Source organism: Schistocerca americana, chromosome 9, assembly GCF_021461395.2.
Source record: "Schistocerca americana isolate TAMUIC-IGC-003095 chromosome 9, iqSchAmer2.1, whole genome shotgun sequence".
NCBI classification, from domain to species: Eukaryota; Metazoa; Arthropoda; class Insecta; order Orthoptera; family Acrididae; genus Schistocerca; species Schistocerca americana.
In genome coordinates this window covers 9,696,153-9,722,604 of record NC_060127.1, presented here as the reverse complement: position 1 = coordinate 9,722,604, position 26,452 = coordinate 9,696,153, and the positions used below count along the sequence as shown (strand labels likewise).

Here is a 26,452-nt window from a genome sequence, read left to right as displayed (position 1 = left end):
TACAGTGTCCGTAGATTTTAATTTGCGTTGTTACACATATTATTGAGGGATTTGTTAGTAAATGAAGTACTATCATTACCAATCGCTGTACTATATCTGTTAGAACAACTTTATATTTTGATTAAAAGCCTTTACACAAAATGGAAGATACTAAAAAATGAGCTGCTGTCAAAATAATGTGCATATTCAGTGGGATATTTCATCGAGACCATCTTGGCACTCAGAACAGAATGTTGAAGGTGAATGTTTTTATAAACGTACCTCGTTTTTTCTGTTTTGCTTTTCCAGTCCATTCTCGTGAGCTCGCCATTGATTCAATTTCAGTGCTTTTCACACCACAAAGCTCTCCAATTGTGTCAGTTGCTTTTTTTGACATTACCATTTGCTGCAGATAGTCTTGCAGAAGGGTAAAAAAAAAGTTGCCTCAAGAATTCTCCTCAGTTGTTCATTCTTTCTTGTGTTGATAATAATAGGGGCATCTATTTCTTTCCTCCTCTTCCTCGTGAGAATATGTCGTGATGAAGTTACAATGCTTACACGATACCAAATTAATGTATCAAGCAATAAAACTCTTGTTCGAACACCAAACAAATCCAGTACTGCATACATGCCTCCATGGGAATATTATAAGCGAAGATAACAATAAACCGACACCACTACACTGGGCTGGTCAGTAAGATCCTAGAACTGTTTGTCGTAAGCTAATAGGATCTGCTATTGCTGGAATACCAGACACACCATAGCAACCGACTCCTGTTATGGTCATTGAAGGTACTGAGAAGATAGCTTCCTGGAAGCAATTGTCTGGCATTATATTAATGCGAAAGTATTCTCCGCGGTCTCGCAGACCACCTGCGTGTGTTTAAAAGTTAAATGATAATGCATTATCTTCGATAAAATATTTCGGAGGTAAAATACCGGTAGTCCCCCCAATCGGATCTCCAGGCGGGGACTGCTCAGAAGGATATCGGCATCAGGGATAACAAAAGGTTTATTATGATTATTTGCTTCCTTCAGTGTCCTCTATACTCTCCTTTTGTGTATACCTATAATAGTAAAACACTGGTTTGTATAAAAGGACAGGAAGATCTCTGTCTTCAAAGTTTCAGTGTGCCAATAGAGGCTCGCGCCCAAAAGTGACTAGAAACTCTTTTGTAGAACATCGAGAAAGTACGTTTTTTTTCCTTCCTGAAACACCGAACGTTTTAAAGAAGCGTAGTATGTCAATAGAGGCTTTAAATTCAGTGATATTTAGTGATTAATGTGATTTTCTCATTGCGGTTGACTCCCTGGCTACAGTCAACATCTCATTTTTCTGATTAACTGGGAACAGACACTGTCCTACGAAAATATTTATACTAGTTGTTCACAATTACCAGAAACTTTGAGAATAATCAAACTCCTTTTATTCACAGTCTTCGAGAAGAGTTGTATTAAGCGTCTATATAATTAATTACATTCGGCAGTAAACACAAGATACAACTGCAGTTCATGCAAAATTCAAAACACAATGACATTCATTTGAGATCTCTCGCACCTGTTTGGAAAGGTATAGAAGTCACAAAGCAGCTCACAACTACACAGCAAATACTGCTTCTGTCTTTGTGACAAATCTGATGTTCGCAGCTGGAGGAAATTATCTATCTAGATTGTAATCGAAGACTTGGAATAAAATACCTTTGGTAGTATTTGCGTTTAACGTTAGCAGTTTCTCGTGGTGGAAGGGAGGAAGTGATGTAAGACGCGAAGTAGGCCAGGACGTTACGCAGACGACAAACAGTACCTAACGTGGCCCGTATCTGCCAAACAGGCGCAACTTTCTGGTCGCACGGCTCAATTACAGCGCTCTCCAGACACGCGCGGAGTTTGTTGCAGCATTCATCAAGGAATCTCAGTGCGGAAACTGATTTAGATTGTATTTTCCCCTCTTGTAACGTAATGCGAATATTATCCGGAATTAGGCTAGGTATCGCGGCGTGCACATATATGATATAATTTTATTTACACTTAAGAAACTGGTAGCAATGTGTATTCAAATACAGAGAGATGTAAACAGGCACAATACGACGTTGCGGTCGGCAATGCTTATGTAAGACAAGTGTCTGGCACAGTTGTTAGATCGGTTACTGCTGTTACAATCAAGATTTAAGTGAGTTTGTACGTGATGTTATAGTCGGTGAACGAGCGGTGGGACACAGCATATCAGAGATAGCGATGAAGTGGGGGTTTTCCCGTACGACCATTTTCAGGAATCCTGTAAAACATCAAATCGCCGACATCGCTGTGTCCTTAAAAAGATCCTACAAGAACGGGACCAAAGACGACTAAAGAGAACCACTCACCGAAACGACGTCGATATGGCCTTTCGGAGCCGAAGTCCCACTCGTGTACCCCTGATGACTGCGCGACACTGCTTATGCCTCGCCTAGACCTGTCAACACCGGCATTGAATTGTTGATGACTGGAAGAATGTTGCCTGGTCGGACGAGTCACGTTTAAAATTGTATCCAGCGGATGGACATGTACGGCTACGGAGACGACCCCATGAATCCATGGTCCTTGCATGTCAGCAGGGGACAGTTCTAGCTGGTGGAGGTTCTGTAATGGTGTGGGGCGTGTGCAATTGGAATGATATGGGACGTTTGATACGTCTAGATACGACTCTGACAGGTGACACGTACGTAAGCATCCTGTCTGATGACCTGCATCCATTCGTGTCCATTGTGCAATCCGACGGACTTGGCAGTTCCAGCGGGACACAACGACACACCACACGTCCAGAATTACTGCAGAGTGGCTCCAAGAACACTTCTGAGTTTAAACACATCCGCTGGCCACCAAACTCCCCAGACGTGAACATTATTGAGCATATCGGGGATGCCTTGCAACGTGCTGTTCAGAAGAGATCTGTACCCCGTCGTACTCTTAGGGCTTTATGGACAGCACTTCAGGATTCTTGTGTCAGTTCCCTCCAGCACTACTTCAGACATTAGTCGAGTCAATGCCACGTCGTGTTGCGGGACTTCTGCGCGCTTGCGGGGGCCTAGACGATATTAGGCAGATGTACCAGTTTATTTGGCTCTTCAGTGTATTTGTTGCAAGAACTGTTTGATCCGCTGCCTAGATACTATGACGGATCGTATATTCCATTCATGGTACTACTGACTAACATGTTTGAAATAATACGTTCATATACAGGGTGGCGCGCCTCCGCTTTGAATGCGAATGTAGTATTTCGACCTCTCAAATAGAGTAAACAGTTACAACAGTGGACAGTTATATGCAGTGTTCGATTGTTAGCATTCTTCTGTCAGCATTTCAGTTTATTTCATCAGTAAAGTTAGACGTTTCTGTTCACTGTTAGCAAAATGACTTCCTCAATAGTAGAAAGAATTGAAGTTTTGGAGGCATATGTGAATACAGGTTCTATTAAGAAAATTTGCGAAATTGTCGGCACCAAGTATCCGGACAAAAGACTAACAGCAAAGTGAGCAATACAGTGTCGGTATTATAACTGATCTACGAATCTGTGCAAAACGTAATACGACAACAAATTCCTTCAGTTCGTACACCAAAAGTTATTGCAGACATTCGCCGAAGAGTTATTCAGAGCCCTAAGAAGTGTACACGTAAACTGGTCCAACAGGCGCGCGTAAGTAGGATGAGTTGCCAGCTGATATTGACAATGAATTCACAGAACACGAGGTACAGGGCAGCAGAGAATCCTAACATAGTGTGTCAGGAACTACTCCGTGATGAAGAAATTGGCGTTTGGTGCGATGTAACAGGAACGCGCATCATTGGACCGATATTTTTTGACACTACCCTCAACGCGTTTTGTGCTCAGTACTGCATCTTCCAGCAAGGTGGGGCAACATGGCACAGGTATAAGCTGTTCCTGGCACGAGACCATGAGGTCTTCACTGGTGAACGAACTGTCAGCAGACACTTACGGCCACCACGTTTGCCGGATGTAACACCAGATATTTTTTTTTTTTCGTATGTGGACACTTGAAGAGCAGGGTCTATGAAACAAATCCACTCACAGTTCAGGAACTGAAAGACACATCAGCCGTGAAGTTGCCGCCATCGATATCCGAACTATACGGTGCGTGTATCTGAATATCCTTAGACGTACACAGCTTTGTATGGATGTTGCAGAGGTCACACTCAACATTAATGTATTTTTCACTGTAATTAAATGGCAAGTCCATTTCAGCCCTTCGTTTCTGTATTTCCTTTATAGTTACACTGGATATTTTTATCTGCGCCACCCGGTATAATTATGGCATTTAGTCACAGTTTGCATGTAAGCTAACGGGACGAATTGTTTGCAGTCCAGTGAAGCTCCACCGCGGATGTTAAGCCATGCAGGGAACCTCTCTCTCTCTCTCTCTCTCTCTCTCTCTCTCTCTCTCTCTCTCTCTCTCTCTCTTTGTGTGTGTGTGTGTGTGTGTCACAGAAACTTTATGACTTCTCGTCGTATTCTAGGACAATGTCCATTTGCACTTTCCGCATACTGCCGACCTCATTTCTTGGGTTCTTAGACTCGTACGTTCGCATTTTATAATTAGTTACAGGTAACACCGTGTACTATATTTCATACTCAACCGCTTTCGGTGCTACATCTTCAGATCCCTCTATGATTGTGGGTGATTATCCTTATATCCGTCAGATATTTCTGTAGACGGTCAACAACATCGGCGTCCTCTAAACGGTAGCTTCTTAGCGCGTGTGGAATGTACGGTGGCAGTACATCAATCTGTTGTGTATGAATAAAACCAGTAAATTCTGCAGATGGCGTTATCTGTACTACATTTAACGCATAACACCTGTTGTCCCAATAGCCATCAGAAAATAATTGCACGAGGATGGTACGTTCGTTTCTTCACAGATGGCCTGTCATTGTCGTTCTCCGCACACGACACAGATGTGTGAATTAAGAGCCACAACATCAAAGCACAAATCTTCTGTATTTAATTCTTTTTCTTTAGCAGGACGAAGTGTTGTCCGGTCAAAGATCGTTGCCTTGTAAACAGGTCCGTCAGACCTACGAGAGGCGATTATGATAATAGTGTGGCCGTTTTTATCGCGGACGAATGGCCAGTGAATTGGACATAAAACAAAGAAGGCATGGTGACGGTAAGTCAGATGTTAATTGGTGGTAAAGGGGGTGCGGGTTACCATTTGATCTCGTGCGATGATTATTTTCTATCCGTGAAGCGAAACTTCAGTTTTTGACGGCAGACTGAGCAAGAGTTAAACTTCTTTTTTGCAACAGTCGCATTTTTATTACCGTTCACAAACGAGTTTCGACCGTTTTCACTCTCAGCGTCAGGTCGATACGGTGGTTTGCACATTTATTGCTGCCACTAGTGTGCTGGGAGTATTACTTCGAAGTTGATGTGTTTCGTCTATACATTGGTTTTCTTAGACTATCACCCCGGCGTGCAATCAGACATTTGCTAGTACGCCTTCCCTACCCCCTCCCTCAGCCAACGTATCACCAAGTTTAGCACCTAACCAAACTGTATAATGAAAGACTTTTCGTGGAATACCTTTGTTTTTAAAATGATGAAACATGAATGATGGTGTGTGTGTGTGTGTGTGTGTGTGTGTGTGTGTGTGTCTTAGAAGGAATGACGAAGGAATTCGTGGTGCATCGCAAATGCTACCCACAACTCCTTCTCAGATAAGAAAGCTAACTACCCATAGTGAGGGCAGACGTATGTTACAAAACATACTTCCCCTGCATTACTGCCGGCCGCGGTGGTCTAGCGGTTCTAGGCGCTCAGTCCGGAACCGCGCCACTGCTACGGTCGCAGGTTCGAATCCTGCCTCGGGCATGGATGTGTGTGATGTCCTTAGGTTAGTTAGGTTTAAGTAGTTCTAAGTTCTAGGGGAGTGATGACCACAGATGTTTAGTCCCATAGTGCTCAGAGCCATTTTTGAACCCTGCATTACTCCTCTCCATTGCGACACTTGATTGCCCAGAACACTGCAACCCCATTTAAAATGAAATCGGTTCAGATTACAGTTTGTAAATCACTTGATTGCTGCAGTCCTTATTTCTGAAGTGGCAGAAATTGGACGGCTTCAGGGTGTTAATGCTTTGTGTCTAACGATTCTAATATTAAATATTAATAATAGTAACACGGTGTACAGTATTACAGGAGCCCTTATGTAGTTACTGCTGTTGTCATACTGTCTATTAATTCATTTATGAGTCTCGAAGTAAGTACTGTAATGAAGCACTTTCTGGACTACCGCAGTTACTATTTACAACTTGGAGAAAAAATTTTCTTCAGGCATTTAACATTTGTTACGTATATGTCTTATCAGCGCTGTATCAGACAAGAAGAACCCGTGAAAAAATTTGTGAAGAACGTGTAACGTGCACTGCATTAATGCTAATAATTGAGGAAAAAGTAATAATTATAACTTAAGTAATCGATATTATAGTATTACAAAATACTGATAATAGTAATGATCTTTTGAAAAGAATTTAGTTTCGTGAGTGAGACAGATTCAAACGTTTAGGTTTTACCCCTCAGAAAATTTCGTTTTACTCCTCAGGAGGTAATTACCCCCAGGGTGGTAAACACTGGTCTATAATACTTTTACGGTCTCGCCGAAAACCATTGCTTACGTAGTCCTCATACAAGTGGACAAGATTCACTCTCAGCTAACTTACGTGAGGCGAAGACACGATGATGATACCGGACGGAACATCGATTCTCAGAGCTGTAGATGTATTTCCCTGACGAAATTCTCTTGCAGATTTATGGGACGTATACTGTGCTCGCATATCATAACTGAAGACGGAATGTAATACATAATAAAAAAACGTTTCCGTTCGTAGGCCGTAAGCCCAGATCGGTATGCCAGTCAGGCAAAATCAGTGTCAACATAGAGGCAATCGTCCCACCGACACACCGGCTTGAAGACAGACGTCTGGTAAGATACAGTGTCCTGCTGTGTGAAGTCCGTAACAGCCCGCTGCACACCCTCGTCTGACGGGAACCGTCTACCTTTCAAGGCTTTTTTAACCAGCTGTAGGCGAGACAATCGCATGGGGAGAGATCAAGACTGTAGGGCGGGTGACGGAGTGTCTGTCACTTCAGAATGCGGAACTCTGTGCGCTACGACATTTGCGATGTGGGGGCGACGTGTTATCGTGAGGCAGCAGTACTTGTTGTCGCACTTTCGCCGCACGCTTCGCCTTCATTGCACGCTGGATTTCTCCAGCGCTGCGCAGTACCGTTCCCCAGTGAGGGAGATACCGTGTCCCTAGACATCAGTAAGCAGTGGACACCGGTGAGCATCGCCTTTCCAGCAGGTGGCTGGCTCTGGGACCCACATTCCACGACGGTGTTTTTCATTAAACATGCTGCTCCATACACATTCTTCGTTGTCCGATGGGTGTCTACCGGTGTTTGCCCTTCGGCAGCCAAGAGAAGAATAACAGGACGTTGGTCGTGTTTAAGCGCATTTGCCTACAACGTCGCCATCGTCCACGTTTCCTCGCACGTCGGAAAGACACGACTGCCTGCAGGCTGCAGCTTTTGTACCCGCAACGGAGTCGCGCCGCGTTGCATATACTCTACAACAACGCCCTCAGATGGGAACTATTTGGTCGCCCTTTCCCGGCGTCCCATGTGTGCTAGCTCCGTTTCGTTGTTGTGCTCGCCTGATCAAGTATCCTCCTAAATGAGTTGTGGCCGGGCTTGCGGTGAGAGTAATTTTCCCAATTACCTAGTGACAGTAGTTTTTCGCAACATGCATTGTGGAAAAGGTTCTTAATCTCCTGGCGGGGGACAGCACCATACACAAGCTCTGTGAGCAGGAGAAGGAAATGGCCAATGAGAGTGGCTACAGTCCGACCCTGACTGACTGAAAGGCGTACGTGGTAAATAATCTGGAACTCGCAGTCACCGAGCGTGGTGGTGCAGTGGTTAGCACACTTGACTCGTATTCAGGTTCAAATTCCCGTCCGGCCATGCTGATTCAAGTTTCCCGTGATTTCCCCAAACGGGTGGGGTCTCAGAGGTCCGCTCCCCGATTTTTATCCAGAATTTCCTGTCGCTCCGTACTTTCCGTGCCCAAATTGGTGCCTCCCGTAGTTCCCCTCCTATCCAGGTGAATGAATGGGGTCCCGCAGGGTTCTGTATTGAGTGAATCACTATTTTTAGTGGCCATTGACGATCTAGGAGCAGCTGTAGGGCCGTCCGTCTCACCCTCTCTGTATGCAGACGACTTCTGCATTTCGTACTGCTGCACCAGTACTGGTGTTGCTGAGCGGCGCCTACAGGGAGCCATCCACAAGGCGCAGTCACGGGCTCTCGCCCACGGCTTCCAGTTTTCGGCCGCTAAGTCGTGTGTCACGCACTTCTGTTAGCGTCATACCGCTCATCCGGAACCAGAACTTTACCTTCATGACGATCCACTCACTGTAGTGGAGACGTATCGATTCTTAGGGCTGATTTTCGACGCCCGATTGACTTGGCTACCTCACCTTCGTCAGCTTAAGCGGAAGTGCTGCCCTCCCCTATCTGAGCAACACCATTTGGGGTGCAGATCGCTCTACTCTGCTGCAGTTCTACAGAGTTTTTGTTCAGTCCCACCTTGATTACGGGAGTCTGGTTCATGGTTCGGCGGTGCCGCCAGCGTTGCGTGTACTCGACCCAGTGCACCACTGTGGCGTTCGTCTAGTGACGGGGGCTTTTATAACGAGTCCAGTGACCAGTGTCTTGGTGGCGGCCGGAGTCCCTCCGTTGCAGATCCAACGCGCACAACTGCTCACCAGTACATTCGTAGTTCTCCTGAGCATCTGACTCACTGTCTCCTTTTTCCACCCGCGGCATTTCATCACCCGCATCGGCGGCCCAGGTCAGGGCTAACGATTGAGGTTCGCGTGCGATCCCTTCTGTCTGAACTGGAGTCCTTCCCTTTACCACCTTCCATCCATGTCCGTCCGCATACACCTCAATCGTGTACACGTAGGCCGCAGATTCGTCTGGACATTTAGCATGACTCTAAGGACTCAGTTACTCCTGCTGCTCTCTGCTGTCACTTCTTTTCGATTCTTGACGTGTTCCGGGGCTCTGAAGTGGTTTGCACCGACGGCTCGATGGCTGACGGTCATGTTGGCTTCGCCTACGTCCACAGAGGCCATTTTGAACAGCATTCCTTGCCCGATGGCTGCAATGTATTCACTGTAGAGCTGGTGGCCATCTCTCGTGCACTTCAGTCTATCCGTTCATGCCCTGGGGAATCGTTTCCTCTGCGTACTGACTCCCTGAGCAACCTACAAGCTATCGACCAGTGCCACTCTCGCCATCCTTTGGTAGCGTCCATCCAGGAGTCCATCTACGCCCTGGACCGGTCCCGTCGTTCAGTGGTGTTTGTGTGGACCCCAGGACACGTTGGCATCCCAGGCAACGAACTTGCCGACAGGCTGGCCAAGCAGGCTACGCGGAAACCGCTTCTGAAAATGAGCATCTCTGAACCTGACCTACGTTCTGACTTACGCCGTAGCGTTTTTCGCCTGTGGGAGACGGAATGGCATAACAGTACACACAACAAACTGCGAGTCATTAAGGAGACTACGAATGTGTGGAAGTCTTCCATGCGGGCCTCTCACAGGGAATCGGCTGTCGTCTGCCGGCTCCGCATTGGCCACGCTTGGGCGACCCACTGTTGCCTCCTGCTCCGTGAAGACCCGCCTGAGTGTCGGTGTGGCCCACATGCTGGTGCACTGTCCCACTTTGACTGCTCAGCGACGGAAACTTGGGTTACCGGACTCGTTATCATTGATTTTAGCAGACAACGCCTCATCAGCTGATTCGGTTTTACGTTTCATTTGTGAGGGTGCGTTTTATCATTCGATCTGACTTTTAGCGCCTGTCCTTTGTCCCTCTGTGTCCTCCACGCTAGTCCTTCTACGGTTTCATCTGTGAGGGTGGGTTTTATCACTCGATCTGACTTTTAGCGCATATCCTTTGTCCCTCTGTGTCCTCCAGCCTAATGCTTCTAGGGTGGAGGTTTTAATGGGTTTTTTTTTTATTCTCATGGTCAGCCAGCCATGGTAATCTGCTTTGTTATTTTGATCACTTCATCCCGTTTCTTGCGTTTCTGTCGTTTTCTTGTCCACTTTTGTCCATGTACATGTTTGTTGCCCTTCATCGTTCGTGTATTTCCATTCTCACTGATACCCTGTATTGTAGTCGTAGGATATTATGTTTTTTCGTTTTCCGAAACGGACAGTTTTACATTTCTGAACATTTAAAGCAAGCTGCCAATCATTGTACCACTTACGAAATCATATCGAGCTCTCACTGAGTATTTGTACAGCTTCGTTCAGAGTGTACTTCGTTACAAATAACTGCATATCTGCAAAAAGCCTTATTTTAGTGTTAATACTGTCGGGATGGTCATTAATATACGACACGAACGAGGGTACCAACACACTTCCGTAGGGCACATCCGAAATGACTTCTGCACATGATCGTGAGATTCCATCCAAAATAACATGCTGCGTCCTTCATACCAAAATGTACTCGATCCAGTCACAAATTTAACTTCATACCCCATACGATCGTACTTGTGGCAATAAGCGTAGGCGTGGGACTGAGTGAAATGCTTTGCGGAAATCAAGAGATACTACTTCTACATGGCTACTTTGATCCAAAGCACGTGAGAAAAGTGCGAGTTGGATTTCATATGATCGATGTTTTCAGAATCCTTGCTGGTTGGCATTGAGGAGGTCATTCTGTTCAAGATATCTCATTCAGAAGAAACTGCAACATTCATTCTGTGAAAACTAGACTGAAACGTTATGTATTGGAATTAAACTTTCTTTAAGCGTTGCACAGAAAAGTGCGCGCTATCGAGAGCCGTTTTTTTGCTTTTAAAGGGCTTCGAGCAGAAGTGAAAAAACTCAGTGATAACCCCAAGCATTCAGATCAAAGTTTAAGGGTATCTTTGTGTTACATTCCGTTTCTATACAAGAGTTTCTGTGACCTTTTTTTTCTTTCTGTGTTTTTAATTATTGGTATACTGCCTTATTAATTCGTTGCTTCCTTGTTTAGAAATGTTCTAATCAGCATTTTTGTACTGACTGGTTCCATGGCTCGCATTGTTTTGTCGAGACTTGTCAAAAAATAAATGCTCGTACATATGCGAAATGATGTGATATCGTTTCAATACACGATCGGCTTTCAATCACTGGAATCGTTCACGACCTTAAAGTATGTAGGAGTTTCTGGAACTAGCGATTTAAGATGGAATGAACTCATACATTTAACCGTGGGGGCAGGTAGGTGCCACACCTCGATGTATTGAAAGTATTTTAGGGAACTTTAACTCACGCACCAAAGAAGTCCCTGAAAAGTGTCGCCTTTGGCCCGTTCTTGTGTACTGTTAGTCGTTGTGGGACACATTGACGAGAGAAGTTGGAAAAGATTTAAAGATGAGATGGACGATTTGTCCCTGGTTTGCTTAGTGCACGTGTGTGCGTCACAGAGACACTCGAGGAACTGTAGTTGGAGGGGTTAAAACGAGACGTTGTTCCCCAGAAATCCGACAACGCACGTTCTGACTCAGTTCATGAAAGATTCTACATCCTCAAGCTCAAATGAATCCGGACAGCTATTAGTGGACATTAATATGGCGTGTGTCCACCCTTCGCCTTTATGGCTCCTTGGATGCTGGCGATCATTGTGGAGGAATGGCTGCCCACTCGTCCTCAAGAGCCGAAACCAGGTATGGTAGTGATGCTGGACTGTTGGGTCTGCAGCAAAGTCGATGCTGTGACTGATCCCAAAGGTGATCCATCGCGTTCAGGCCGGGTCCTGGGTGGGCCAGTCCATTTCAGTAAAGTTGTTGTCCATAACCCATTATTGCCTCGCTTATACTGCTTTATGACAGGGTGCATTGTCATGAGCGACAGTCAGTCATTGTCTGCGAACTTTTTCTACTGTACACAGTACATAACGCCGTAAAAAGTGTCCACATGCTTCCGCATTTAATGTTTTCGTAAGCACGGTGAGGAGAACACACCCTAGCCACGAGAAACACACCCCCTTACCGTTACACCACCTCCTGCATACTTCTCTTCGCACCACATACAGTACCAGGTAATGGTCTCTAGAATTCGCCAAAGCGAGACCCTTCCATTGAACTGCAGCAGAGTATGGCGCGATTAAATACTCGAAATCACTCGTTTCCAGTCATCCAACCGAGGGAGGTAGCGCAGTGCTTAACCCACTGGATTCACATTCGGGAGGACGACGGTTCAAACCTGCCTCCTACCATCCTGATTTTTCCGTGATTTCCCTAAGTCGCGTCAGGCAAATACTGGGATGGTTCCTTTAAAAGGGCACGACCGACATCCTTCCCCAATCCGATGGGACCGATGACCTCGCTATTTGGTCTTCTCCACCACATCAACCAACCAGTGGTCCAGTGTCCAATGGCGTCGTTCTTTACACCACATGAAGCTTTGGCTACAGAAATGCTACTCGACCATGCGCGCCATTGTTAATAATTCCGTACGCACAGTCATTGTGCCAGCTACACTGCTGGTGTGATTTTTTAGTGTGCCTCACCAGTGCTCGAGTGTAGTTATTCGTCAGTACATGAGATCTGCGCATGGTCTTGGTTCAGCCGTGGTTGTTCGTTCGCGTTATCAGTTAGCGATCACACGAGGAACAGTCAACTTGGGCAGCTTTAGAAGGTTAGATACCCCTGACGGATGTTTCACTCACCGTCAGCAGTCTACTTACGGAGTCACTGAGCTCTCCTGATCGATCCATTTGCTGTCACTGCTTTCCTACAGACGACACGTGCCACCGATGTGGAACACAGTTATCTCGTTACAACATATTTTAGTGAGGCGTGTTTTATTTGATGACCTGATTGTAGACCTGGGTGTCCCAGAGGACCTGCCCTCTGTTTTAACCGTTTATGAGACGAACGCGGTTCTTTCTTTTAAAATTTTGTCAGACATCAGAACTTGTTCCAGGTATGTTGGACGCGAGCACCCGTTGCTGCTAAATAACCACCCAGCGACCGTTGTCAGTCCCATTTTAACTGTGTTCTTCCTGGTCTATTTTCTGTCAGACTGTTATGGTTGGTTTTTTATAGGTATCACAATGTCAGGGTTGTGTTTTCAGTATTTTTGTGAGGATACAATTTGCTTTTAAAATGTGTTATTTTTAATAGCTTTTCGTCACCTTCGTCTGTATTTCAAGCAAAGGTGTTGATGACCTTGCCGATTAGCACCCAAAACCAGTAACCATGATCTCGATCCAGACGACACAGTACCGCCCTCCTCTTATTCTGGCGACGCCAAAATGAGACACATTCTGACTCCTACTGAGGGGTGCCGACAATCTTTCTTCCTGCATATCATCGTCGAGTGGAACGCAGAATAGGTGAATGATGATGTGTCTAGAACAAATGTAGATATGGTGGAAAAGGTGCAGGTTGGCTGTAGAATGATGGGTATTATATCATTAGCGATGATAAAAGGTGCGTAGTTAATATGCACTCTGTTTGTCTGCTGTGAGATTTATTATCTTCACCCCCTTTCTCTGCCTGAAACCGAAGTTACGTTCCACAAACCCACACACTTTTGGGATTTCCGTCGGTGTTAGAAGGTTCTTGTTAGTGGGTGGCCCGTATTATTGACAGGAGAAGCCGACCTTTTAACTGTATAGAGGAATTCCTTAGCGGCGCAGGTAGAGGGATTCACCGGTTGTGTTCCCTGCCTGGACAATGGGGTCCCAGGAACAGGGACTGCCTTGTCTCTTCTTGGCGCGTATCACAAAAGACGCGAGCCCTCTGGTATGCCCCAGCCATTCTTGTTTTCCGGCACAGCAGTAAGATTGTGCGCAGTAATTCACGGTATCTAAAGTAATATTCCTTGAAACGTCTTCCAGTCCATTCAAAATTATGCCCCCAGGAGTCAGGCAAGGAGACATTTTGTAACCACTAGTATTCAGCTGTGTGCTGGAAAAAGTTATAAGAGGGTGTAAGAGAGAGGGAAAAAAAAACAGAAATGACTACATAAACCTGTGTAGATCGATGGAACAATAAATTATTCGGCCTGGGAGCGGATGATCTCGTAATTACAGATGCAGTCTGACAGACAGCAGAGTAAAGACTATAACTTGTGAAGGAAATAGCTGAAAAGCCAGGTCTGCTGATGTCGTTTGAAAAGAAGATATACGCGAAAATGAAAGTAACTCGCCAAGAATTTTAAACACAATGTATGCCAACATCAAGAGAGCTGATAAGTGTAAATACCAGGGTGAAATATAAACATAAAGTCTTGTATGTAGTTCAGTTCTTTGATCAGCATCGATAGTAAACGAAAATCAGACCTCGGCCTCCTAATATGTAAAGGAGGGCTTTTCATGAAGAGAAAATTGTAAAACTTACGAAGAAGTCAACCCTCTGATGACGGACTCAGGCCAAAACTAAATAAAATCATTTCAAAAAAACTTTGGGCTGGTTGCAGTACTTACTACAGTGTAATTTACGGAAACAGTTGCTCTGTTCTGGAACCAAAGTGGATAAATTAATAAACATAAAAAGTGAAAAAATAGCAATTAAAATCAGAACTGAACAAAATGAAAAGCGTATGCGTCAAAGCGAGAAAAGTGTATACAACAAAATGTGCTATTGAAGATGTCAAATTAAGGTACCATAATACACTTGAAAAATCAGATTCCTGTAAGGGTCGTAAACACTACTTTTATCTGATTGCAAAACGGCATTAGATTTGTCTAAGATAGAAGGAAAAATTTTACCAGAAATACGACGTGCAATCAAGAACAAAGATGTTACTTGCGATTAAAACCTAACAAGGAAATATATTCATTCCGTCCTAAAATTACAGATGAGATCAATGAGAGACGTGTTACACCATATGGACGTGCAGAGAGAATGAGGAAAGACAGATTAACCAAGAAGATCTAAAGCAAGACAGGTGGGGGGGGGGGGGGGGGAGGCAAGAGAAGAAAGTGCTTAGAAGAAATACGGATTGAACAAGATACCTTACTCAACAGACAAATTCAGCCTAGAAGTCAACAAATTCAATAGTTTTCACGAAGGTAAAACAAACGGAAAACCAATATGGCTTCTTCGCCATTCATAACTCATTTTTTCCCTTAAACGTCAGATAGCTACAGAATTGAAACTTCCTGGCAGATTAAAACTGTGTGCCGGACCGAGACTCGAACTCGGGACCTTTGCCTTTCGCGGGCAAATGCTCTACCAACTGAGCTACCCAAGCACGACTCACGCCCCGTTCTCAAAGCTTTAATTCCGCCAGTATCTCGTCTCCTACCTTCCAAACTTCACAGAAGCTCTCCTCGCAGCATTCCCCACAGCATTGAAGCTCCAGTTGATGACAATGTCGTTAGGTCTACTGTAAATTATTATTTTAGGGAAATACCACTACTGATATTATTATTTGTGAATATTTCAGTTCTGTTCATCATGTCGAAGAAATAGTATTTCAGCACTGAGCGAGATGCAGATGCCATTTTAGAGTTGCTGCTGAATGGAGAGGTGTCAGATTTCGATTTATCGTCAGATGAAGAAATAGTTCCTGATGTAGAACCCTACTGTACTTCAAGAGAGAAGAAAGAGAGAGTGAGGGCTGACAAAATAAACAGGGGAGAAACCAATGATGAGTCAACTGCAAATAATGAAAGTGGTGTGTGCAGTGACAATGATAACAACGCTACCGATATTCAAGACAGTGATCCACTTACCAACAATGAGCTCAGTGATGTAAAATACATTTTGTCAGAAAAAAAGGACATCAAGTGGCGTCATCGTCCTCTCTCTATACTGGATTCATATTACGAATAGGAACAATGTATTGAAGAACAGGAAATACTTTATCCTTCAACTTATTTCAGCAAGTACATTACCGATGATCTATTCAGTACTATGGCTGATATGACAAACCCATATGCCTTGCAGAGTGGAACAATTAGCAATTTCAAACAAACTACCCCAGCGGAACTCCAAATCTTGTTTGGGCTTCATATAATTATGGGAACTCTAAAATTTCCTGGAGTCCGAATGTATTGGGACACGACATTGAAAAATGCAATTATTCTTGGACATTATGCCCAGAAATAGATTCTTCCAACGCAGAACAAATTTGCATCTTGTTAACAACATGGCTATACCAGCAGACAATAAAGACAAATTCTATTAAGTTCGCCTGTATATACTGCCATCCGTAACAGACGTCTTGAGTTATCCATGGAGGAAGAGCTTGCTGTTGATGAGGCAATGATCCCATTCACAGGGAAGCTGTCAGCAAAACAGTATGTGAAGGGAAAGACTTCTCCGTGGGGTATCAAAATGTACATGTTATGTGGTAAGAGTGGACAAGCCTATGATTTTATTCTTTATCAGGGAGCATCGACTGAATTTCAGACATCTTTTTTGAAGGAATTTGGCCAAGGTCCAACAGTAGTTTTACAATTAGCCCAGAGAATAAAAAACGAAATGGGGCATAAGATATATTTTGACAATTTCTTTTCTTCATACAAGCTTTTACAAGCGTTGAAACCAGAAAAAATTTGTGCTGCTGGAACTGTCAGAGTTAATCGTTTTGCAACTCCTCCTCTAATACTAGATAAGGAGGCAATGAAGAAGGAAAGAGGATTTTCAATTTGTAGCACAATGACATAACACTGGTAAAATGGGTTGAGAACAAAACAGTTGTAGGCTCTAATTTTATTGGAAAAGGAGAAATTGACAAAGTTGAACGTTGGGAGAAAAAAAAAGAAAGTAAATATGTTACTATCGATCGACTAGAGATTGTAAAATGCTACAACCATGGCATGGGCGGAGTTGATCTTTTTGATCAATTGATGTCATACTACAGAATTTTTATAAAGTCAAAGAAATGGACACTCAGAGCTATTTTCCATGCTATAGATTTTGCTGTGACACAGATCTGGTGCGAATACAGGAAAAATGCCAATGCAGTTGGTCTACCAACGAAGAAAATAATGGATCTGCTACACTTCCGTATGAAGCTGGCTGATGTTCCAGTTTTAAGTGGGATGGATACCTCGAATATAAAACGAGGCCGACCATCTGCCACACCTCCAGATGCACCTGTTCAAAGACGACGAGGAGAAACTAGGCCTCCTCAAGAGATTCAGTATGATGGAACACGTGACTTGCCTCTTCATGAAAGTGGTGCACTACCTACCAGGTGTAAATTTCCGGGATGCAAGGGACGTTCACGAATAAAATGTGAAAAATGTAACGTACATCTTTGTTTGTCAAAGGAAGAAAACTGTTTCCGTTCATTTCATGTCAATTAGAACCACATGATGGACATAATTCCTGACTCATTTCATTTTTAATTAAAACTATGGTGAATTTTGCATGTATTTTGTGTGTAAATGATTTAAAATTTATGTGTAATGTTTAAATAAATTAGTTTTGTCTGCTATGATTTCAGTGTTGATTGAGAGCCAGTGTACACAAATGTGTACAAAATTGTTTTCGAAAATGGTAACATACCTTTTTATAAATGTTGCTACTAGAATCATGAAAAAAAATCACCCAAGTCCATTACAGTATTTAAAAAAAAATTTCCTTCCCCCCAGAAAAAATTCGGGTCTGAAAAGGTTAAGCACACCTAGTAGGGATAGCAGCGATCCGTCGCATGCTATATCGCCCGCAATCGTTCGCACGCCTCGACATTCCACACAAGAGCCATTTGCCAAGCGATTTCAATCAGTATCATGAAAGTCACTGTATTGAGAAGTTCTGCTATGGAAAATGAACTGCTATGTTTAGTAGCAGTTGCAGCTCCACGAAGACTTGTAAAACATAACGTAAGATAAACGAGTATTATAATTAAACTTGTTTTGAAATGCTTTTCTTGGGAAGTTTACGTCACTTTACAGAGAACATTACATTTTCTGCTGACGCCAACTAGAGTGTGTACACCATTTCAGTGTGCCAGTACAATTCGTTTTACGTTTATTACTCATTTTGTTTTCGTTATTCTTATAATGAAAGTGCAAGTATGTACACGATGTATGAGTGGAGACGTTTTCAATAGCAGCACTACTGATTGCCGTAACTCTTGTTGTAAATTGCCTTAAGGGCACGACAACATACTGTGTCTTATTATGTAAGAAGTCTTCGGGCCACTCAGATAGATGTGAACCTATTCCATATGCTCGTACCTTCAACAGCTTGCAATGGGGTCACCGTGTCCAATGCTAGAAAAGTGGATTCTGCCTATTGCCCTTGCCCTTCATCCGTAGTTCGCAGTACATCTTATGATAAAGGGCAAGCTCAGTTTCGCACGAGCGATGCTTTCTAAAACAGTGCTGATTCGCGTACATACGCTTCTCTGTCTCAAGAAAGTTTTATGTATTCAAACTAAGAATATGTTAAAGGATTATGCAGCCGCAGACAGACGTTAGGGATATTAGTCTGTGACTTATCGGGTCCGTTCTCTTACCCTTTGTACCCCTTTGCACTTGCCTCCGCATTTTCCCCACCAGTCCCTTGGGACTGTGTGCTTGGCGTGAGGTCCATGATAAATGCAAGCTAGGTACAGAGCCAGTGCCATGGTGTACTCTTTGTAAAATCGAGCTGGAATTCCATTCGCTCCTAGTGAACTATTCCTTCCGTTGTCAAAACTTATTCATCGGTTAACTTCTCTAACCCTTCCAGAATCACCGGTTTAGTTATCCCGCGTTTATTCTCCGGTTGGGCGTTATTGCGTGTTCGTACAATACGTTTTCCGCGCTATTCCGCGAATAGCACTTAACAGCTCTCAACCAGGGGCTGCACAACTAGCCGTTAGTAGCGTAGCGATCTGGCAATAATTTCCTGTCAAAATTTCATCTTCGTAGATACACCGAGAAGATGTAATCTTTCGTACCTGTTATTCCTTTTTCTACGGATTTTGCTAATAATTATAACAATGCTGATAATTCGCGCACCCAATCAACCACAAAATGGCGATTTGCATTCACCCGTTCGAGTTTACTCGGCTCAGCTCGTATAGTCCCGCCGCGTTTTGTCTGTGGGAAAGTGTCTTTAGTTCGACATCATCTACACTATGCACACAGCACACATCCAAAGATGATCATATAATTCGTTCAGAAATCAACTCGAGAGTGTGTTCAAAAATGTTCAAAAACTAACAGAGATGCGTTTGAAAACAATATGAATAATCGGCTTTGTGATACAAGGGTGTTTTTTTCTTCAAGAATAAGAATTTGGCGCCTCCTGAAATTGCCTTTCGGAGCCAGATACCCAGTTTTGCCCCCCACCCCTCCGCCCAGATTCGGGGGTGAACCATGCATAATAAACACAGAACAAGTTGTAACCTTATTGCCACACACCGCTGCTAACAAGGCAGGATGCCATATCGCATGCAATCCATCAGATTGCCAGAGATTTCCATGCGATCAGCGAATGATCTTTGTAGTTGTCCACACACATGCGATCTACGAAACGATCGGTCGGCTGTGCGACGGATCGTGTATGGAGCCGTTTACAACGCAGTAAACGCAAAACATCATCCACAGAAAAAATGCATCTGTTGCTATTTTAATCATCTACTTTCTATTAAGTATACGTGAACCTTACTGGTGGCAGAGATCAATGTCCATTTACTGGAAACAAGATTAAAGCATTTTTGGGTTTTCACGCTTCTTGTAGACAGATAACCATCTATTCATTTCTATTCGAGGGAAATAGCCTGCTAAACGTGACTTGTACGCGACTGTGAACTTTTATATATTAAAAAAAAATACCCTCCGGTAACTATAACCGATCAAAATTCCAGTGGTTTCGTAGCCGATAAAGATTCCTTAAGTCTCGTCGATCTGTGTGTGGTCAGATTCTACAAAATATTATTCGTTGTTGGGACGATGACTTCCTCGTTTAATAGCAATTTCAGATAAGTTGCGATTTCATTTCAGGAACCTGCTGCAAGTACATGCAAAAGTGTTTTTTGACAGTCGCATGGAGGGCAAATGGTAGTTCATAATGGTGTGATCAGCTGTCGCCGCCGTTGCGTTATAATAATTTGTTTTCCATATATATTTCTCATTTCGGTATCTGTTGTATCATCTGCCGCTGTATTTTTAACTGTGGCTTGCTTTATAACCCTATTCGTAGAATAAACGTGTCCTGTCTCCACAATACAGGAAAGCACTCCACTTTCTGAATTAATTGTTGCTTACTTTTGCTGGGCCACAATATTACTTGTACCTGTATTGAAATCACTAGAGTAACACAAATTTGAGAAAAACTTACAGCAGCTGCAAATGCCTTTGAGGAGTGTGGTTGAGGCACCTGCAAATATAATGTTGCTGTAAACAATTCTTCCAGGGAACTAGGGGAGTTGTCAAGCAGATACATTTTCAGTTTGTGATTGAAGTTAAAATTATCTATTAAATTCTTTACACAACTGCATAGTTGGTCAAAGATTCTTTTTGTTGCTGAATACATTTCGTATTCAGTATTAGATTTATGGATGTTACTGTTTTTTCTAAATTGTGATTGATTGTTGACAATGGATTCAGAAGGGAATAAAGTACTCTGCAGCTGCTGTAAGTCTGCTCAACTGATTAAAGAGCTGTTTGCAAGAGGTTCTGGGGTGGACACCACATATCATCACAAATACTTTCTTCCTCAGTGACGAGTAAACACTCACTGTGATGCCACAACAAATGTGCAAATGAAGTAGGAAAAGTGAGAGAATTTTTCTACACATACAAAATGTTTTCTATATGTACAAAATCTTTCATTACCCATAACACAGATTATACAGAGCTTCGGCATTGAAGTAGAACTCAGAGTCCAGTGTATCCATCAGACTGACCTTACAGTGATTACTGCAGTCTAAATAATTTCAGCCACACACTGTTATGGTTAATTCAGCAAGTTCACAAGGATTTCTTTCCTAGTTGTAAAATATCAACTACTACACCTGTTGTTATCACATAATTCATGTTTCTTACTACCTTATTTTTAAGTTCTAAGTCCATTTGGGTAACATGTTGAACTGTGGTAAGACAGCTACCATGATATTCAAACTTACTCAGTGGCAATTATTCAGTCATGAGTGTGATTACATTTAGTGGCTGTATTGCAAAGGATTTTATTTGTGTAACTGTATCAAGAAGTCGAAATTGTTTTGAGGATGATGAGAGGAAGTATATGCTTTTTACCTCCCTGACTGAATCACTACAGTGTTTGGCTAAAATTATTTAGGATGCAATATTAAATATGTAGGTCAGTTTGAAGGATGCAATGGAAACTTAAGTCTTTAGCTATCACTGCAGTGAATGGAATATTATTTTTGATTACTCTGCTTCTGATGCTACTGTTATCCAAAGTTCTTCAGGCTGTAATAAAACCCAGAGAAGCTGGAAAGTGTTACCCGTGTTTCAGATTTAAATCTACGTGCATTGTAAGACTTGTTTCTTTTGCCTACCACAGCAGCAGGATAAACTGAACTTCCATTGTGTCATTGACAAGGTAATCGAAGACCTCAAAAAAGGCACGTGGCTTTTAGAATGGCGAGAAGTTGTTTTGTGCATCATTTGAACATAGGAAAAGACTAGGTAGTTAGAAAGGCAGTTTCTCGTGAAAGAAAGTACGTTTGAATCGAGATCAGTGTGTAAAATTTTAAATGTTTGTCTATTCATGAAAATACTGTCATTAGGTTTCTTCTAAACAACAGGACATATAAAAACAATGGGGTACTTATTGTGGATTCTAGATATTCAGTGCGCTTTAACATTACCGTCATGTCATCTGTTAGTATAAGTAAAAATTGGTTTTTATTTCACTTATGTCTCATCTCATTCACAGTATGATATTTTATTCTGTGACTTTGTGAGAGATTTATAGTGATATAAAATTATTATATTTTTTCTTTCAAGAATGCACTTGGCAAATAGGTGATTGTGTTTCTCTTTTCCAGCTGCAGCAACCAATCACAAGACGCAGAGCGATGACTCGACAAGCAGTGTGGACCCAGCATTTTCCCGGGACCGTGGCATGTCTAGTCTTCATCAGGTAAGGGTGTGTGTGTGTGTGTGTGTGTGTGTGTGTGTGTGTGTGTGTGTGTGTGTGTGTGTGTGTGTGGGGAGAGAGAGAGAGAGAGAGAGAGAGAGAGAGAGAGAGAGAGAGAGAGAGAGAGAGAGAGAGAAAGTGAAGCACCCAGAAGGGTAGGAAGAGATGTGAAATTCACCAGGTGAAGAGGGTAAGTGATGTTAGTTCAATCATAGCAACATGTGGCAAATGTCGATGAGCGTTGTTGTATTGTAAAATGATATCACAAGACTTTTACGTGAGAAGTAACACAAAGAGGACCTCGGATGTCTGATACACAGCATTGTGCTCTGAGTTCCCTCAGTCACTGCCAGATTTTGACGTGCAGTCATGCCTGATGGCTCAAAGCAACACACTAAGTGAACACTTCGGTGCCCCTCCAAAACACTGGAAGAATGGGACCTGTCTCCAAGTTTATCACCGTACTCACCGAGGAGGGTTATCAGGGATAGTGCAAATCATGATTTACCGCCAAACACAGTGTGGCTCTGGTCATTAAAAGTCTGTGTTTCATGATTGTGACACCAGTTCGAGTAAAATTGTTTGTGTTGCGGGTTTACTAGCAGCTTATACATGGGGCCGTAATCCGTACGCTGGCTGCTGTTAGTCTCAACCAATAGTTGGGATGAAATACAGTGTTGCGGGGAGCCCATTACTTGTTCTCAGATGCCAGGTACAGATTTGGAGGGAATATGATGTGCTCAGTCCACAGTAAGATATCCCTCCCTCGATGTGGTCAGACACAGTCGACTGGAGCCTCGATGGTGAGAATGCCTGCCGTGATTTTCTGATGCGGGCTGACATTGGGACAGTCACATCTGAATGCCCCACAAATCTGGGTATTACACAATTTGACCAGCCGACCAAATGGAGACCCACAATATGGCTCCTTTCAGACTGTCAGGTACTGATGATGCAGGCCTCAAAGTGTATGTGGCACCTCCATGTCCTTCACGATGATGTCCCAGCATGCAATGCTGTTCGTGCCCCTTATGTGCATACTTTTGTGACCCACTGCCTCGATCAGCACAAAAGTGTTACAGAAGCCACTGCAAACTTAGGTGGCAATCCTTGGAGGAAAGGTCACTGTCTTTTTCCTAAATACTGTTCAGGTAGTTCAGAGGTTCCAATTTGTGACAAACTGAGGAATGTATGTAGGTGTAGAAGTAGTGTAACATTATGGAGATTTGGTGGCCTGGTCTCTCAAAGCACCACCTATGACTTCTTCTCTAGATACTTTATTTTTCTACATTTCTGCTTCTGAGAAAGTTGGTAGACACTCAGTCATACGCAAAGCTATCACTTGTATAAGAATACAGTTTTCACATACGTCCACCAAAAACAAAGTTCCATAATTTTGGCTCTGTTGAAATGCGGAGATTTCTTACAGAGATGCAAAACTGATTACCAAAGTTTTAAATGAAAACATGGGAAGGATAAATGTGGACATTTGCTGAATTCTGTGTGGATTCTACATGTTTAGTGATCTCAACTGTAATGGTGGGCACACAGGCAGACTCAAACTGCACCATGAAGTGGTAGCCAATGTGAACAGTGCAGATGATCTGATCCATAACCCTCCCAGCTTCTTCTTTGGTGCAGTGTACCTGTGCTAAAAATAGACTGCAGGCAGTGGGACTACTTTCGGCATGAAACTATGCATTGTGCATTTTACCATAGTTTGTTCAGGTATCCAGATTTCACTTTTCCACAGTTGCCCTAAATTTTGTATGGAAGATGCTGGGCTAGTTCCTTTGAAAAGGACATAGCCAATATCCTTTGCCTAATCCAAGCTTGAATTTGCCTCTGTTACATCATCATTAGTGAGGAATTACAGAATCCTAATTTCCTCACATCCTTCAAAGCCAGAACCACAAATTTCAAAAAGAAGCTTGTCACAAAGTGATAACACCAAACCAGTATTTCCACTCCTCTGCCCAGCAATATAGTGCAAATGAGAGATAAACAGAGCGGCTTGTGAGTGGTGTGTGAAACAGTTTGTCTTTTGGCTGGGTGTAATAAGACATACTCACCCTGTAGCTGCATATTCCTGTAGGTGTTTCTTTGTAAAATAAGTTGTGCTTGAAGTATAGACATAAGCTGTAACTTAGTGGTAGCATTGGACTTATTCTGTGCGTTGTTTTTGACAAACCGGTGGGGTTGAAAATGACCTGCTGCTGAAATTAACAACATTCCTATCTCTCCCTGCTAGTTGTTTGCAATTCCTGGAGAACTTTTGTACTAAACTTGGTTTTCTTTTGCAGTCTGTTAGAACGGAAGCTATGTTCATGTAGTGCTCAGTATTTCCGTGTTGTTTACATCTCTCTGTGCACTGTGAGTCTTGCGCAGTGAGCTGTCCACAGTGATAACTGACTGACTGACTGTGGTCCGTCTCCCAAACAGAGCGATTCTGACGATGCGGGGCCGACAGCCGGTGTGCACCGCCAGCTGACTCCGTTCAGCCTCCAGGCACGTCACGTACCGCTGCTCCACGGCAACATCGAGTCGGACTCCTTCAACGAGAACTTCTCACCAGTACATCCGAGTACACGCAGGCAAGTCACTTGGCACACTCGACCTACACCTGGAATTATGGTCTGAAATGTAATTTTATATGACAGCAGGCGCACTCTTGTGGTTGCCCATGTGACCTGACTGCAAATTTATATGTCAATCTGGTGATTTGACCCGTTGTGCTGCCATTAATGAACTACATTCCGGGGTGTTTTCCAATAGGACAACACTTGCTGGCATAAGCATGAAACACATTGAGAAAGCTAGTGACGTGCTTTCAGGTGTTCAGAAAATTTTTTGATTCCATTTTTAAGCATATCATTAATGAGTCACATCAAGAAAACCCTAGAAATTAGGGTATAGATAGTTTATTGTTAATACAGTACACAGATTTCCTCATTTCCTCCTTCTACCAGACTTCACTGTATTGGAAGGTACAAAGAAAGTTCAGGGGTTACTTATGATTAAAATCTCAGGTCCTGATTGTGGAAGTGTGGAAGAGGAACGAGGTAGTTTCAAAGAGGCATTTGGCAGAATGTCTGGAAGGGTGGAGGGTAAGGAGACACCATATTGGAATGAGCAGGTTGTGATAACAGTAAAAGAAAGCAAGAAAGCATGGTGTGTGTGAAACAGAGATAAAAAGGAAAAAATTAAAAGGAAATGCCAGGAAAGTAACAAGAAGTATAAGACTGTGATAGCAGAAGAAAAGAGGAAAAGCTGGGAGGAATTCGCACAAGAGTTCAAAAAGAATTGCCGGGGGTAAAAAGGATGCTGTCTAGAATTACAGGGAGTAATAGGAAGGAAAGCACTTACACAGAGCTAGTAAAAGGGGAAGATGAAGGGCTTATAACACAGCAAGAGGAGATAAAGAAAAATGGAAAGATTACTTTGACAAACTGCTAAATGTGAAAAACAGCTATGAAAAGGGAACGGTAGCACAACACAGCATCTGGGTGTGGAAGAAGAAAAAGATATTACAGTGTTAGAAGCAGAACTAGAACTTAGAAGAATGAAAACAGGAAAGCAACTGGTTTAGATGAAATGAGTGTGACAATGATAAAGGCAGCTGGACCTACTGGGCTACAGTGGTTATATAGATTACCAAGATGCACTCGAAATCTGTGCCTGAAGAATGAGGAAATGGAACAGTAATTCCAATGTTCAAGAAGAGAGACAGAAAAGTATGTGATAACTGCGAGGGATCACATTCATATCACAAGTAGCAAAACTAATGGAGGGAATAGTGGATAGAAGAGTGAGGGGGAAAACTGGAAGGTTTATCATAAGAGGAGCAGTATGGCCTTTTACATGTCAGAATAGTAGTGGACCCAGTCTTCAGGATGAGACAACTGATGAAAAGGCATCAGGAGTGTGGGAAAGACCCAATGATGACATTTCTCAACTTCATGAAGACATACGATAATGTACCCAGAGAAAAGGTGTGGGGAAACCTTTGAGAGTGGGAGTTGGAAAACAAACAGTCGGAATCTTTCAAGCAATGTGCAACAGAAGCTTCAGTTGTGTCCATATGCAAATTGAAAAAACAGAATGGTTTGGGAATGTTACAGGATTGTGACAAGGAAGAGGGGTGTCACTTTTGTTACTGATAATGGTGTGTGATGATATTGTGAAAAAGACAAAATAACAGAGGAAGGGAAATTAACATATTGCTATTCACCGATGATACTGTGGTGTGAGGAATCAGCAGTGAGGATGTACAAGAAAAACAGACATCTTAAATTGAAAAGAAAAGAAATACGGAAAGAAATGCAGTGTGGAGAAAAATGAGCCTGTAGTG

At 43.0% G+C, this 26,452-nt stretch overlaps 1 protein-coding gene and 1 non-coding gene across 4 annotated transcripts in view; one reads left to right on the top strand and one right to left on the bottom strand.

The window, feature by feature from the left end:
* The window catches only part of LOC124550907 (G patch domain-containing protein 2), a 142,640-nt gene that overhangs the window by 59,797 nt on the left and 56,391 nt on the right, over window positions 1-26,452 (top strand). For all 3 annotated transcript variants that reach the window (XM_047125695.1, XM_047125696.1, XM_047125693.1), the window contains 2 exons: window positions 22,010-22,104; window positions 24,544-24,695. In XM_047125695.1, coding sequence (XP_046981651.1) covers window positions 22,010-22,104; window positions 24,544-24,695 — 247 coding nt within the window. The remainder of the gene's footprint in view (window positions 1-22,009; window positions 22,105-24,543; window positions 24,696-26,452) is intronic.
* Window positions 15,228-15,302, bottom strand: Trnas-cga. Its single transcript has one exon. It is a non-coding gene; the product is annotated as a tRNA-Ser (tRNA).